This window comes from Cydia pomonella, chromosome 11 (assembly GCF_033807575.1).
Source record: "Cydia pomonella isolate Wapato2018A chromosome 11, ilCydPomo1, whole genome shotgun sequence".
NCBI lineage: Eukaryota > Metazoa > Arthropoda > Insecta > Lepidoptera > Tortricidae > Cydia > Cydia pomonella.
This window is the reverse complement of record NC_084713.1, coordinates 14567490-14584301: the sequence shown is the minus strand read 5'-3', so window position 1 is coordinate 14584301 and position 16812 is coordinate 14567490. Positions and strand designations below refer to the sequence as shown.

Here is a 16812-nt window from a genome sequence, read left to right as displayed (position 1 = left end):
GGTCCTGGGTTCGAATCCCGGTAAGGGAATTTATTTGTGTGATGAGCACAGTTTTTTTTTCCTAAGTCATGGGTGTTTTCTATGTATTTAAGTATTTGTATATTATATATCGTTGTCTGAGTAGCCACAACACAAGCCATTTTGAGTTTACTGTGGGGCTTTGTCAATTTGTGTAGAAATGTCGTATAATATTTATTCATTTATAGGTTTGCAACACTTTTAATTTCCCTCCACCCTCAAAAAGGTCGCATGTTTTAAGAAACGTAAACAGTAAACGTAAGTATAAATTGGGTGTATTTCATTCGCTAACAAACTGTTTCCCAGTTTGCCGAAGTTTTGTAATAGTTGTGAGTGGTTTTATGTTTATTAGCAATAAAAAAAGAATTAAGTATTCATTTATTAGGTAGGTACCAAATTTCAAGTCCATAAGTCCAGTATTTTTGGAGCAAATTGGCTGCGATAGACGAACGGGCAGACAAACACACGTTTGATCCTATAAATAGTCCTCCTAGTTCGGTAGTCAACTAGGAACCCTTGTAGTTTACCTTGTACCTTGTACTTGTATTATGAAAAAAACCATGCAAGTAAAGCTTAGTTAATACTTTCAATCAAAACTATAGGCTGGTTGAGCCGTTTTTGAGTTTTGCAGCCTATTGTAATAGGCGGGTAACTACGGAACCCTAACACTGAGCATGGCCCGACATGCTTTTGGCTGGTTTTATATCCTTTGGAAGTACGAAGCCCTACAAATTATCCCCACTTTACGTGTAGGTACACTATATCCGTCTATTAAGGTAAATGTCTGTGCTAATATATGTGACCTAAACCCGTCACCCCATTAGACAACACGTATGCCAACTCAGTAAAATGACACGCAGCTGTTGTGTACCTGGTCATATATTCTCATTGCTTACTTGCTCTACATTCTACATTGAGCAGCTATAAGCACTTAATGAGGCTTTCGTTCACTAGACCTTACGCGGTTATCAAATTGTAATTAATATGATTTTGTATATATGTTTTGACAGGTTTTTTCCATGCCCTGGCGTTTGGCCTCCGCTGTGAGCCGGACATGTGTTTGAAAATAAATAATAAAAAATTGATGGGGATCCGCACGCTGCTGCGGTGTGTGAGCGTATCCAGATGAAAACCAGAACCACCTTATTGATGCACCGTGCGACGCGTATATAAAGTATTTATGGTATGATTGTACGCCGAATGCGGCGTGTGGAGAACAAATGGATGGTTACTATAGATGTACCTACTGTTATCAGAAGAAGTACGAGTAGCTAAGCAGGCGAGCTGTTCAAAATTACTAACGCACGCTCTTTCGAGACAGTAATTAAGTTGTGTTCAGTTCATTTGAACACCTCACCCGCTTAGCAGCTTCAGCAGAAGCTGCAAAGCGGGCAGGAGCCTGTACTGTTTTTCATCCGTTCTCGACGCGCCGTATTCGATGCACTGTGTAGTAGTTATACAAGTACATATCTAATACTTATTTCGGGAGCAATCTTGAGAACGTCACATTTCACTAATACCATGCCCTGCGTGGTTGTCACTTTTGGTTCCACTTTCCCCTCCACATACCTGTAGTTACCTAAGCGTTATCCGATTTCCAATGATATAGGGATATCAAGGCCAACTTATGCTGGTTTTTTCTTAACGAGCTCTCGTTGAGCAATGGATATAACTGCCCTGCATGCCCGACGGGCACCTACTTCTGTCTTAACGACTGTGTTAACTACTGACCTTTATTTACCTGTACCTATCCAACATCAGTAACCTGGATTAATTAAGGACGCCAAGTTAAATTAATTAACAAGTGCCCATGTAATTTTATAGCTACTGTACCTACGTGCATGTGTGACGCGTCTTCTGTCCAAAGCCTTAGATCAAATGACTGGTATGACAATATACTATTTGCGGTCAACGGACATGTGGAACGAATTAACGAACCAAAGCGTTTTCTAACCATTTAATTACGCACATTACATCCGCCATGGCTTCCCCGCGGAATCCGTCAAGTGCATCGCAAAGTGCAGTTGGCCTTGCACTCATCCATACGCGTACCTTCTTTCATAAATAGGAAGTGGTATTTCTGACAAGGTTTACCTATGATAAGGATTAGTAGAAATGAGTCAACAAATCAATCGACTAATTATTATTTTCATAATTACAACGATAAATGGAGAAAGATGGTATTCAGCGACGGTATCCGAAAACCGCTCAAACCCAGTCCCAGAAACAGGAAACACATTTAGAAGTAACTACATCCAAGATGCTGAACACCGATATATCCCGTTATCGGTTTATAACAGGACGATAAATGAATGGAAAGGTATTACGAAAATCGGAAACGCTACTGATGGAACTTCGCCTGACTATGCCTATAGAGAAGGCGAAGTTTTGCCCCAAAATTACCAAGATCTGACGATTGACGAACCAAAAAATAAACTGTTACAAACCTACCAATACAACAACACTATACAAAACATAAACTTGTTTAGACTTGCTCAACAAAAGAGAAAAGTGATAAGGAAAAGATGTCCAGCATTGCGGCCAAGACAGAAAAAACAATTGAACAATGAGAAGACGAAGAAGTTTCTAGAAGTGTTTGAAGTGGTGGAGTTCGATCACGTCGCTTGTACGTCGAGCAGTGGGTTGGAGGGAACGTGCCTACATGAGTATGATTGTTTTAACGCTGGAGGATCGGCGATGGGCAGTTGTGCTGATGGCTATGGGTTATGTTGCGTGAGTGAGTATCCATCATCTGACTGGCTTACCGAGTTCGGGATACACTTGAGGACCGTAGGACAGGCACCGAGCTTTATTCTACTCGATTACAGGCACAAGCGAGTCGAAAGCCCAGGTGAACCAGTACGTAGTACGTACTTGTTGAACAGTGCGATTATGCATTTCTAACTTACTTGATAAGGACTCAAAGAAACTGTTTAGCCTGAGCGTTCTCCTCGCCTTCGATTAGAGTTTAGTAACGAGCAAATATATGGTCAGATTTAATTCGTTACCCATACAAGAAATATTCTAGATAATACTCTCCATTTTCAGTTCAGTTCTCTTGCGACGATGCTACCGCCGCGCCTACGGGGTGGTTTGTAAACCCAGGGTTTCCCGATCCAAGTTCTGAGAGATTATCGTGTGCTGGAACAGTCAATAAAACATCAGAAGACATTAAACAGATTCGGTTGGATTTCTTGAATTTTGAGGTAATGAAATGACAATCGTCTGTCTTAATGACAATCTGTAAAAACCGCAGTTAGAAATGAATACAAACTATTTTGTGAATATTCCAGCTGTTACCGCCAACAGCGGGATCATGTGAGCAGGACCAGTTCGTAGTATCCGGACAGAATCTGAACAGCGTGATGCCAATACTGTGCGGCGTTAACACTGGCCTTCACGGTACGTCCAAAGAGCGGGCAAATCCGTTTTCAGACAAGGGGTACCGTCAGCCGGGGTGAATAGGGACAAACACCGGGAATGACCTACACAAATTGTATTATGATAAACTTACTATTATTTTCAATCACATAATATACCTATTACTAGGGGCATACGTAGGTGGACCTTTTTGTTAAAAGCGTCACAAAAAGCGCCAGTATTTATTTCTCATCTGCATTAGCTTTTTATTATGAATGACTAATTATGAGATCATGACCTACATAAGTATTTTATTTTTATTTTAGTATGTTCTAGTTTTTAAAATGACCCCAAAACATCGCATCGTCCAAGCATCACATTTTTGATAAAAATCACGTTTTCAGTTTACGTCGAGGTTGGAGACGTGAGTGGGCCAATCACTTTGTCCATTCAAACGGCGTCAGCGGAAAGCCGATTGTTTGCCATTAAGGTACGAAAAAAGTTACATAACTACAAATTGTTTCGATAGGAAAAGGTAAGCATATAGGCACCTACATATACAAGTATCGAAGCCTGATGGAGTTCATTTTTACGTTTAGACGACCGGTCTGGCCTAGTAGCCGGGTAGGTAGTAGTAGGGTAGCCTTTGTCCAACATTAGACGTATTTGTGTTGATATTTGATACTCGTATGATACATGATGGTGAGTATTAAATGAAGTAATAGTTTAATGTGTGATCACAGTGTCTAATACCGCCAACAACGAAAAATCGAAGCACGTTAACTGCCTTTCTATCGCTCTTGCCTATTCGAGCGAATTTAGTTTTTCGATAGGGCGTCTGAATACTTTGAATATGTCTCGTGAATAGATACTTCCTGTCCTGCATAGTTAAATTGTGGACTGAACTGTCGGCCACAGAATTTCCGGACCGATACGACCGAGCGTACTCTCATAATTGCAATTCCTTGAATTCCTTATTGCAACGGTATAAGGCCTATCATTGTTCAGATAATTATGCAGACAAAATCTACTTGTCCATTTATTGCGACGTTATTTGCCACAGGTTTCGCAGCTATCCGCTAGCGAGGACTTGGCGGCACCTGCTGGATGTCTTCAGTACTTCAAAGGACCGATCGGATACTTGGAATCATTTAACTACCGTGACACATCTGACACATCAATAGCTAAAGTTCCATCTTATTTGGTATGGACTTTACTTGTTACCATAGCTTAATTACAAGACAATCAAAGTACACTCGATGATCATCAAAGTCAGTATTCCGAATATAGAGAAGGCTGGTACGTGATAAGCGATCGCTGTCAAGTATATTAGTTATTAGGCACTTGCGCCTTGGAAGGCCATTGAACGTAGATAGTCAAACACGTCTTGCGGTTAGCCTTCGGATGGTTTATAATCCCTTGACATTAAGTACCTTAATCTGGAAGGTCACACAGTAGCCACTTTCTAAGAAAAGTGTGCTTACTTCCAACACTTGGGAATAAAGAGTAGAGTGGTGCAGTGCAGCATATGGCCCCGTCGTACTTCAATCATATCTAGTTCTAGGTCTAGTCTTCAGTTATAACTGAAGCCAAACTGTATCATTCATGATAGATAGTCAAATAATAGCATTGTGTTTAATTGCAGAACAATCTTAATTATGCAATGTGCATAGAACGGGAGCCTGGGTCTTGCAGCATCACGTACACAAATGCGGGAATTATGCGGATCACCAATTACGATTCAGGTAGGTAATAGGCACCTGAAGTTTCTTATCTTCTAATTTAGTTTGGATCAGTCATAACTTTTATTAAGTCAGGATCAAATCTGGGACTAAGGAGGATAGAGAATCCATGCAAGAATCGTGGAAAGTAGCTCTAGAATCTTCGGTGCCATAACGAGTTTAACTGATGCAGAATTGCTGCTGCTGATGGGTGATATTGCAATCATGGCTAACGTATGCTGCAAGCGGCAAGTGACCTTATAAATATAATATAAAGGTTTTTTCACATTTTACTCGTACATATCTAACACATACATACTTACATACTTTTGGTCATACCATCTTGGGTAGATATTCGATTTGTAATTAGCCCCGACGACGGGCTGAATCTTTTGTCTATTGTTAAGTAAAACCGCACGGCACGTGCTACAACCTGCATAACAAAGGCGCGTTATTGGAGAGCGCATCTACACTGTTTTTTTAGCGTTGGACTAGCCCGCGCTTAATAGCTGTCAATTAGAATTATACGACTCTTTTTGTGCAGGTAGTGGCACGTGCAGTTTTACTTAACAATAGACATACATATTGTTTACAGACGGCTTACCAGTTATCCCTCCGGGTCAAGCTGGGGTGGAGATATTCAACTGCCCGAGCGACTGGTTGCTAATGTCAGCGGCGAGGCTCTGCGGGGACCGACTGAACGACGGTTCAGTTCTACAGGACTTTGCTGTCGATGCGCCTATTACGGGTGAGCTAATATTTACGAATGGCCTACCAGTAATAATTATGGGTCAAGCTGGTGTTGAAGTATTCAACTGCCCCATCAGCGACTGGTAGCTAAGTCAGCGGCGGGGCTCTGCGGAGACCGGCTGAACGACGCTTCGGTTCTATAGGACTTTGCTCGTGATGTACCAATTACAGATCTATAGTTATTTTTATTAACGTTCGTCCAGATCTGCACTGCTCGTGGGCCATTCGCGAACCGTTCCCTCATTGTACGGACAATGCCAAAAGTGAATACTACTGGGAGTTTTTTTGTTGCTCCAATGGACCCAATGTTAAAAAGTGAGAAGAAAGTGTAGGTAAAACTGCTAGCAGCTAGGAATAACGCCGAATCGAGCGTGGATTTAGCGATCCTTTCGCGAATAGCATGTTAGCAGCGCACTTATCAGATTTGAAGGTGCAACTTTATACAAACTGGTCTTCAAACATTGTTTATAGTAAATACGTACTTGTAGTGTAAAATTTCCCTAACGTAACGCAATACGCTCAAATTCGGTTCATATCAAAATAGTTCTGATTCTGCGACGAAGCCATGTTGTGTTTGTTTGGCTAATATGGCAGTTATGTCAACAGCGGTCTCTGACAAGTCAAATAGCCTCCCGCCCACACTGTTAACTGTCCATCGGTGGAACTTATTACAAAAGGCATAAGGTCCATAATGCCTTGATCACACGTACCGAGTAAACGGGCGAGACAGTAAAATGTTTCTCGGCCGAGACAGTGATGTAAGCGAGTAACTGTTCACACATTTTTTGAAATTAGGACAGTCAGTTATATGACGCGCGCGGCGATGTGCCCATGTGACGACCGAGTGGCGAGTCAGTGCGCGTTCAGACCTGCCGAGCGAGCGAGCGAGACAGTGCGGGGAAGCGGGAGGGTGGGCACTCGGCCTAGCAGATAGAACGTCCACCGAGCTACTGACTCGCCGCTTCGATAACACTCGGCGCTATGTTTATACGAACCGAGTACTCGGCCGAGAGCACTGTCTCGCCCATTTACTCGGTACGTGTGATCAAGGCATTATGGACCTTATGCCTTTTGTAATAAGTTCCACCGATGGACAGTTAACAGTGTGGGCGATGGTACCAGTAAATCATTTATATAGGGAGACTGTAGGTAATAAGGGTTACAATTTTATGTTCCAGATAATGGTGCTGGCCCCATCGTTGTGTGGTTCAGGTCAGATGAAGGATATGTGGCTCGCGGTTTTAAATTGCAATATCAACAGAATTCATGTAGCTCTTAGAACACTTTCATAATTAATATGGTGTTGTGTAAAGCACCCATCACCAAGAATCCAAATTAGCAATAAATTTTTGCTTGTGTTCACTGTTGTTGCCTTCGTCCGAATCAAGTTGAATTTATTTATAGGTAATTGAAGGGTTGGTAAAGCTGGTATCCACACAAATGCCACAGGGCCGCTATTGGCTTAACACTCAAATAGCAAGCATGGGCGATCACTTTGATGTTCTAGACTAGATTATAGATTGACCTTTCGGCAGCAGGATCACAAGATCGCAATTGTCGTTCTGTTATAAGTAGATTAACATTACTAAATGTGCATTTGAGGTGATTTCTCAATCAGGTTGTAGCCACTGACTTCATAGCTGTATCTTGTGCAACTGTAGCAGAATGTCGGCCTTTACTGAGGTGAAATGGCGAATATATTCATCTTTTCGCACTGAACCGCACTAGCGAGATCCCGGAATTGCTCCGACTCTTGCTCGCCCGATAACGGCCCTGCGGTAGACGTGCCAGTAGCCGTATTAAGTAAACTCAATATTAAAAAATGCTTATGAAAGTGAAAATTGTTTTATTAAGTATCTCTTCTTAAAAATATTCAATAAAATGTGTACTTAAAAGTTTATTATGACATGACTAATTTTAATATCTAATAACCTCAGTACTTTTGTCAATGCATATCAAATTAATTAATTCAGCCGAGGCGGCGTGCGCGTTTTCCTCGCCCGAGTGCGCCGCCTCTGCCGAGGCACGTCTACACTGGCTGGTTTGTGCGTGAGGAAATTGCCTCGCGCATATGCTCGCTCTGTGTGGATCTGGCTAGTGAATAACAATTTTCCTTTAATGGCCAATTCCTAAAGAACCACTTTCCCTTTCTTCCCCTCATACCCCAAACCCGTCTCCTAACAATACCTAATGTTTAGCCACTCAAAAGTTTGATATGCATCAATAAATTTTATCAAAAATATAAATAAATAGTATTTTGCCATCTAAAAATGCAGCAGATAAGGAATGTCAGGAATACATCTGACTATTGAAAGCATTTCGACTCCACTACATGTACAACTATAAGGGAATCCGCTAGCTGGCGCGGGATCACGGAGCAGGCGCGCGCACATGGATGCGATTGTAAAATCCGTCACACGCGTCCACGCCACTAAGCGTTGGTCATACTATTTTTCGTTAACCTGCTCCGTGCAACCGCACCAGCTAGCGGATGCCCTTATAATGTCTATGTTGTGACTTATCTTATTTATTCTTTGGAGTCTCCTTTTTCTCTTTCAAGCCATCCCAGACTATTTTGTGGAAGGACAACAACACGCCAACCATGATGGTCCGTAGAATCCCCATGCAGGATATTTGCACCAGTATTTGGCTCAAGCCGTCTATGGATCCGCAGAGTAGAAGAGACATTAAATTACCACTGAACCCAAACACTGAATACTTTCTTCCAGTCTGAAAAGAAAAACATGATTTAATAAATATGATAAATTATTTGAAAGGTATCTATTTTCATAATGTACCTAATTCTGTCTTTTGTATTACAGCTTGGAATAAATTGGTCATGCAGAAGTATAGAAGTCTAATTTATATTTTTTCACTTTTCCATGTATTACTTTCAAGTCACCAATATGGGGTATTATTTATTATTATTGGGGTTTGTGGGCCTTTGAGTGCCACGTCGACCAGGTAGTGATCTATTGTGACAGCCCTTTAAAGTTCATTACTGATGCCTGTTGAATCCAGGAAATTCCAGATTCTTTGGGCCGGGTTGCAATACGTGCCGCCCTAAGTGGGTACTTCTTTTTGACATTAGTGGTCCACAGAAACAGAGAATGTGCATTGCAGTCTCCTCTGACTCCTTGCAGAACCTGCATGTCGCATCTTGTTTCTTCCCAATTTGAAACATGTCTTTGTACAACTTACAGTGTCCAGTCAATATTCTGGTCACCGCGCAGGTTTTGTGTCTTTTGAGCTCTAAAAGCTCCTTAGCAAATTTGTTGTTGAACCCTTTGATCAAAGCTTTCCAGTATTCTTGTCCTTTGACGAACTTCCACCAATCGATTGCTCTTGTTTTTTCTAAGTTGCTGAGCTGAGAATATGCATCCCGTTTTGTGATTCCACAGAACGGTTCTGGGTCGACCAGGGTGTGTCTGCGCCCTTTCTAGCAAGTTCGTCCGCTTTTTCGTTTCCGTTAATGTCGGAGTGCCCTGGTACCCATCTAAGTATAACTTTGTTGGAGTTAGCCAGTGCATTTAGGTTTGTTTTACAGTTCTGGACTAGTTTTGAGTTTGACTCAAGGGATTCTAGTGCCAGCAGAGTAGCCTAGCTATCTGAGTTGATGTAGATATGTTGGTGTCTTAGGTTTCTATCCAGGTTAATCTCCGCACATTTGTTGAAAGCGTAGACTTCTGCCTGGAAGATTGAGGCCTGTGTGCCCATGCTGACGCTAGCTCTGAACTTGATCTCTCACCATAGATCCCACATCCTACATCACTGCCTTTCTTGGAACGATCAGTGTACCAAATATGGCTTCTCTCTTCGACGTACATTTGGTTGTTGGTCCATTTGTCTCTAGGAGGAATTTCTACTGTGTATAGTTTAGTAAAATGACATTCAGTGTGCGTGTCATCCGTGGGCATGCTAAGGGTTCTATTTGCAAAAACCCAGGCCTTTAGTTTGGTTAATGCTTGAGAGCGCCATTTTGGCGTGTTTAGCGTGCATATTCTGTAGACGCACTGTTCGGCCTCCTTTTGCATTTGAGTGAGTTTTTCGAGCTTTCGTTTCCTTGTGAATGGTACTATCACAGTCTTGCTCGGATTAATGGAAAAGTCATTTTCTCTACACCATTTGAATACTGTGTTTAGAGCTCCTTGCATTAGGTTGGATATCGTGTGGAGGCAAGGGCCTTTGATAATGACTACAAGATCCTCGGCATATCCTTGTGTGTCATAGTCTTGGCCTGACATAGTCGCAAGAAGTTGGTCCACTGCTAGGGTCCATAATAGAGGGGAAAGAACGCCTCCTTGTGGGCACCCTTTTGTGGTATAAAATTCATGCTCTATAGTATTGAGGGTCAGAGTGGCCTCTCTGTTCGAGGTCGAGTAGGGCAGTGTCCGTAGATTTTCCCTTTTGGTAAGCATGTTGGTTTACACTTCATGGTCTTTCCACCAGGTATTTGGCTCTAATGTGGTGATCGACTATTCTTTCCATCGTTTTTGGAGTATTACTGCAATGTTCTGTCGCCAGAGTGCAGCACTAGCACCATCGTAAACTATAGAGTAACTTATACATACTAGGCCTTAAACTGTTTTTTTACAAGTTTTCACAGATAAGAGTTTAGCGTGATATTCCCTATTAGCAACAATATATTATCTTAATAATCATCTTTGTTCCTTTAAGCTATGTAAAAAAAAAACAGGATCATACCAAAGCATCATGGACCATTTTCTTTCCAACCGTCTCCGCTGACTGCAGCCCACCACTTCCAGATATAAGCATAGTTTCCTTAGGTTTTGTTAAGTTTTCATTCTTCAAGCCAGGGGTGTCTGTATCAGGCGGAAAAGCCAGCGTCAGGCGCACCCCAGTGCCTAGCAGTTCCATGAATAGAGTTTCAGCTAAACCTCGAACTGCCCACTTTCCACCGCTGTAGGCACTGTACCCATAAATACCTGAAATTTAAATATACAAGCAAGTCAGCACACATTTATAACTAATATGGACTATAACGTCAGGAAAATTACTCTAGGGAAAACAATCAAACATGTGAAAGGCGTGAATCTACACAGGAATGGGTAAAATGGTGTGCTCTTGTATTGGAGCCAAAGACTTATTTTGGGGCAATGCGCCAACTAGTACGTATAGACATATTTAGGCTCATCACACAAATACCTACGACCAGTTTGGCCTAGTGGGTAGTGACCCCGCCTACGAAGCCAATTGTCCCGGGTTCAAATCCTGGTAACGGCATTTATTCGTGTGATGAGCATGGATATTTGTTCCTGAGTCATGGGTGTTTTCTATGTATTTAAGTATTTATAAATATTTATATATATCATAGTCTAAGTACCCTCAACACAAGCCTTATTGACCTTAATGTGGGACTTAGTCAATTTGTGTAATAATGTCCTATAATATTTATTTATTTACCTATCACAAAGATATACCAATAATTGTTCAGTATAAATTTTTCATTGTTGTTCTTTTTGATGAACATAATTCATTGATATACAAGTGATTAGGCCTTAGAAGCATTCAACACCACTAGATATGAGTAGGACCACTGACTAACATTACAGTAAGTTTGAATTTAATACTAGTAAATAGATATTAGCTGGTCTCCATAAGAACGAGATAGACAATATTCTCACTACCGAACCTAAAATGTTCCATGACTGCCAAGTAATAAATAATTTAAACTTTAACAGCAACCACAGGATGGTAAGGGCTAAACTTCATTTTACAACTTCCAAGAAAGACAGACCCTTCATATTGAAACCAACTTCCACACTTATAGAAAATAGCCAAAACTTAAAAGAAAATCTTGAAAATTTTACAAGACTCACAGGACATCTAGATAACCAAAATAAATTATTATATAATTATAGGCGAACAGCTATTTAGCTGATGAGCCTATGTCACACAGTGTCCTGTATTATACAGTTCAAAGTTTCTAAAGACGTATCACTTCACTAAGTAACATCAGTCTAACTTATTGTTTAAAAGTCACTTGTCCAATCTGTTTTTAAAAATATGACAAGTTTGAGGAACTCATACACACAAAGGAAAGCAGTAAACCTAAAATTTAAATGACTGATTAAATTAAATGACTAATTAAATTAAATTTACAAAGGATGCACACGAACGAAATGAAAATGGGCTAGTGGGCTCGACGAGAGGAAAACAACGCTGTAAAGAAGGCCCTAGCTATCCCGGATAAAAAGAAAGGTAGAGGGCGACCGTACGCCACGTGGTGGACTACCGTACGCCACGTGGTTGACAATCGATGCTAATGATCTAGAACGAGCTCAACTGGTCAAGCAGACAACCCAAGACCGTGTCTTGGCACAGTAAAACGAGGAGGGCCGACCTCGAACAAAGGGATAAGCAAAGGGAAGAAGAAGAAATTATATTAATTAAAATGCAATGATATGCTACAAAGTGAGACAATCCCCAATCAATGGACTACTTCGACAATCACTATTACACAAAAAAGGTGACAAAAACAACATTAACGACTACCACACTATTAGAGAACAGCAGAATGTATAACAGAATATAATAAAACAACCTGGGCGGTAAATAGTTTTGATAACTTTAAATCGCCGGGAATAGACGGAATTTACCCAGCCCTACTAAAATGGGGTGGACATACATTAATCAAACATCTATCCAATCTACTGTGCAGCTGTATAGCCTTTAGATATATACCACATAAATGGAGGGAAGTGAAAGTGATTTTCCTCCCAAAGCCAGGCAAAACCGATTACTCGGATCCCAAGTCTTTCAGACCAATCAGCCTTACATCCTTCATGCTAAAAACACTAGAAAGACTATGTGACAGAGAACTGAAGGACACGGCCCTAAAAAACATAGAAATCCATCCAAACCAACACGCCTACAGTCAAGGGAAATCAACTGACTCAGCTCTCCATGCTGTAGTAAGCAACATAGAGAATGCGCTAGAAAGGAAGAACTCATGCCTAGGCACCTTCATCGACATAGAAGGAGCCTTTGACAAGACAAACTTTAGCAGCATTCAACAAGCATTACAAAGACATAGAACCAATCCACTCGTAACCGAATGGATAATGAATATGTTAAGACAGAGAATAATAAGACTATCCGAAAACCAAACTCATCAAGCACTAGTCATGAGAGGATGCCCCCAGGGAGGAGTACTCTCACCACTGCTTTGGAACCTGGTGGTGAACGAATTGATAACAAAATTAAACAACAAACACTTTATGACTATAGGGTACGCAGATGACTTAGTAATACTAATCAGCGGCCTAGTAATAAACACACTATGTGATCTCACACAGACAGCACTGAAAATAGTAGAGAAATGGTGCAAGGAGAATGACCTATCGGTAAACCCAAAAAAGACCGACACAATTCTCTTCACACACAAACGAAAACTGGGTACATACGAACTGCCAACCCTTTTTGGCACAAGATTGACACTTTCAAAGGATGTAAAATACCTAGGCATAATCCTGGATGATAGAATGAACTGGAACAAACACCTGGACAATAAATTAAACAAAGCAACAGTAGCCTTTTGGCAATGCCGGAGGATGGTGGGCAAGAGATGGGGACTTGCTCCTCACATCATACTGTGGCTATACAAAATGGTAATAATGCCAATGATCAGCTATGGCTCGGTCGTATGGTGGCCCCGCACCCAGCTAACCACGGTAATAGACAAACTAAGCAAAACACAAAGACTAGCATGTGTGGCTGCGACGGGCTGTATGAGAACTACTCCGACTGCGGCGCTAGAAATAATGCTAGGACTCCTACCATTACATATATATATACAAAAAGAAGCGGCTGCCACGGCTCTTCGGTTGAAAAAGCTAAACCTATGGACATCCCTCAGCTCATCGCACAAGAAGATCTATGAAAATATGATCTCAAAACTACCCATGCTGGAGGCGCCCATCGACAAAACACCAAAAACTATGATCTTCTGGAAAGAATACGCCATATCATTAACAGAAGATCCAAAAGAAGGACTAGACCAAACAAACCTAAGAATATTCACAGATGGCTCAAAAACATTTGAAGGGACAGGATGTGGTGTCTTCTCGGAGGACCTAAACATACACATCTCAAAACCCCTAGGGGAACATAACACGGTATTCCAAGCTGAATGTGTGGGAATAATAGAAGCTTGCAATGCCATAACAAGACGACAGGTGAAACACGAAAATATACTAATACTATCAGACAGTAAATCAGTACTACAAGCCAGCGACAAACTTAATTCAGAGCTCATACTCGAATGTCATCGAAGCCTCACGGAAGTGAGCAAAGAAGGCAACAAAGTAACAATTCAATGGATAAAGGGGCATAGTGGATCAAGAGGAAACGATGCAGCGGACGAACTGGCCAGGAAAGGCTCAGAAACGCCGGCATATGGACCCGAGCCCATCATACCCCTACCAATATCCTATATACACAACCAGCTAGACCTACATCACAGACAACTGCACAATAAATACTGGAATGAAATGGACACATGCAGGCAGACTAAGGATTTTCTACCGGAACTGAACCACAAACTCACCAAAATACTACTTAAAACACCTCGACACCAACTACGTAAAATAGTAGGATTAATTACAGGACATAACACACTTAACAAACACCTACACAATATGGGTAAAACGGACAGCCCCATGTGCAGAGCGTGCATGGAAGAAGAAGAAACAACAAAACATATTCTCCTAGACTGCAAACAGGTAGAAGTATACAGGAACAAATACCTAGGGACTCCGTGCACACTAGGAGAGGCAATTAGCAACCTGAAAACTTTGCTAGGCTTCGTGGAGGAGCTGGGGTGGTTAGAGTAGCGCTACCTCGTTTCACGCAAAATAGGCACAATGGTTGTCGATTTGCGGAAAATGCCCAGAAGCACTAACTAACTAACTACCACACTATTAGCCTGATGTCAAATATATACAAAATCTTTGCCAAAATTATCCTCAATAGAAGATCCTAAACGAAAGTCAACCAAGGGAACAAGCAGGATTCAGGAGTGGATATTCAACCCTGGACCATATATATATGTAAGTTAAACAACTCTTTGAAAAAGCAAAGGAATTCAATATCACCCTTTACTGCTGTTTTGTGGATTATAGCAAAGCCTTTGACTCACTTGAACATGACAAAATCTGGCAAGCTCTAATAAACCAAGGAGTTGAAATAAAGTACACCAGAATCCTAAAAAATGTCTATGAAATCAGCAAGGCCAAAATTAAGTTTGATAGAGAGGGTGAAGAAATTAAAATAGGAAGAGGAGTCTGTCAAGGCGATCCAGTGTCACCAAAACTCTCCACGGCTGTCTTATAAGAGGTATTCCATAAATTAAATTGGGTTGAATGCGGATTATCAATCAATGGCAAAAACCTCTCACATTTAAGATTTGCAGATGATCTAATAATAATCTCACCATCCAAAGACAGAAAGACACAGAAAACCGAAAAGTAGGGTTGTGTATGAACACTCTGAAGACCAAAGCTATGCCCAATAGAAAACAAGAACCCATGTACGTCAACAACAACATGATCGAATATGTAAATTAATACTTATACCTAGGTCAAATTATATCCTCACACGACTCAACTACGAAAGAACTAGACAGACGTATTGGAAACAGGTGGAAGCAATATTGCAACCTAAAAGAAGTTATGAAAAATAAGGAAATGAGTATGGCAGGCCAACAAGAAGATGGGATGACGAGATTAAGAGAACAGCAGGAGGTTGCTGGACTACAATAGCAAAGGATATGGATAAATGGAAAGAGTTAGGGGAGGCCCTTGCCTACAAAAGGCATACAGATGGAATATATATATATGTGTTGACAACAAAATGAAATGTATATACAAAATACTTGTCTGAAATAAAGGCTATTATATAAAATAGCAATTGACACTTACCAAGTAATGCAGCCTCTGATGCTACAAATACGACAATCCCTTCGCGCCTCTGCTTCATTCCAGGTAAAACATACCTTGTAGGGTATGCCGTGCCAAAGTAGTTCAAATCAATCATTTGTTTAACATCTTCAACCTTCATTTTATCGAATTCTCCACAAATGCACATTCCGGCAGAATTTATAAGCATAAAAATAGGACCCACAGAAGTTTCTAAATCAGATAAACATTTTGATATCGCGTTGTAATCTGATGTTACATCTAAGGCCGCGTATTGTATCATTTGGTCTTTGTCCGTACATTTCGCGACTATCTCAGTAACTGCAGAGGTCAGTTTGCTAACATCTCGACCAATAATTGTGACGTGGGCTCCCAACCTGGCTGCTTCTGCTGCTGCAGCTTTGCCAATGCCACTGGATCCTCCGGTCACAACTACATGTTTACCTTTCAAATCGGTGTAAACAGTTTGCTTCTCTGAAGAATAATATACGGCAAAGGCTAAACCAATTATAACAGCTAATATTAAGAGACCTATTATAATATACATGATCTAAATACTTTTTGTAATGTTAAGTTAAATTAAACTCAATGTAGAATGGTATAATTCTGGAATAGGTTAGATTTGCGTTGGGCGGCTTTTTATTGTCAAATTTGACAGTTATTGTTTTTTTTTTTTATTTGTTGGTATGGGATGGACCAAGGACCAAGTATAGACTCAATGCCAAAGTTACCCACAGCCAAAATTCTATATTTGAAATTCTCTTCAGTTCCTTCATACCCGACTTTTGCTTTTAGATACGTAATATTTCATTATTTTGAGCAGTCAATCAAAGAGTTAAGTAAGTATAGTATTTGGTAAGTGTTGTTAATAGTTGTAATAACCGACGACATCCTCAAATATTCTGTGTCAAACAAAATGTAACGTAGTCTATGGTCGATCCTCTAGGTACATGCTAGGTACGGACTATGGTAAGTATGGTAGTATGTAGTATAGTATAGAACGTAGTGATTATATGCTCTTTGGT

General features: G+C 40.8%; 2 protein-coding genes across 2 annotated transcripts; one reads left to right on the top strand and one right to left on the bottom strand.

Annotated features, from left to right (window-relative positions):
• The first annotated feature begins 288 nt into the window (after positions 1-288).
• LOC133522941 (uncharacterized) lies at positions 289-7749 on the top strand. The gene is made up of 8 exons (XM_061858438.1): positions 289-2755; positions 3067-3224; positions 3312-3420; positions 3783-3868; positions 4442-4582; positions 5024-5123; positions 5695-5847; positions 7028-7749. Exons 1-8 carry the CDS (start codon positions 2134-2136, stop codon positions 7126-7128), a joined length of 1470 nt encoding a protein of 489 aa, XP_061714422.1. The 5' UTR covers positions 289-2133; the 3' UTR covers positions 7129-7749.
• Positions 7676-16587, bottom strand: LOC133522945 (3-ketodihydrosphingosine reductase). Its single transcript, XM_061858444.1, has 3 exons — positions 15791-16587; positions 10554-10795; positions 7676-8579 (listed from the first exon to the last, which is right to left on the bottom strand). The coding sequence occupies exons 1-3, from the start codon at positions 16332-16334 to the stop codon at positions 8373-8375; spliced, it is 993 nt and encodes a 330-aa protein (XP_061714428.1). The 5' UTR covers positions 16335-16587; the 3' UTR covers positions 7676-8372.
• Between the last annotated feature and the right edge of the window lie 225 nt (positions 16588-16812).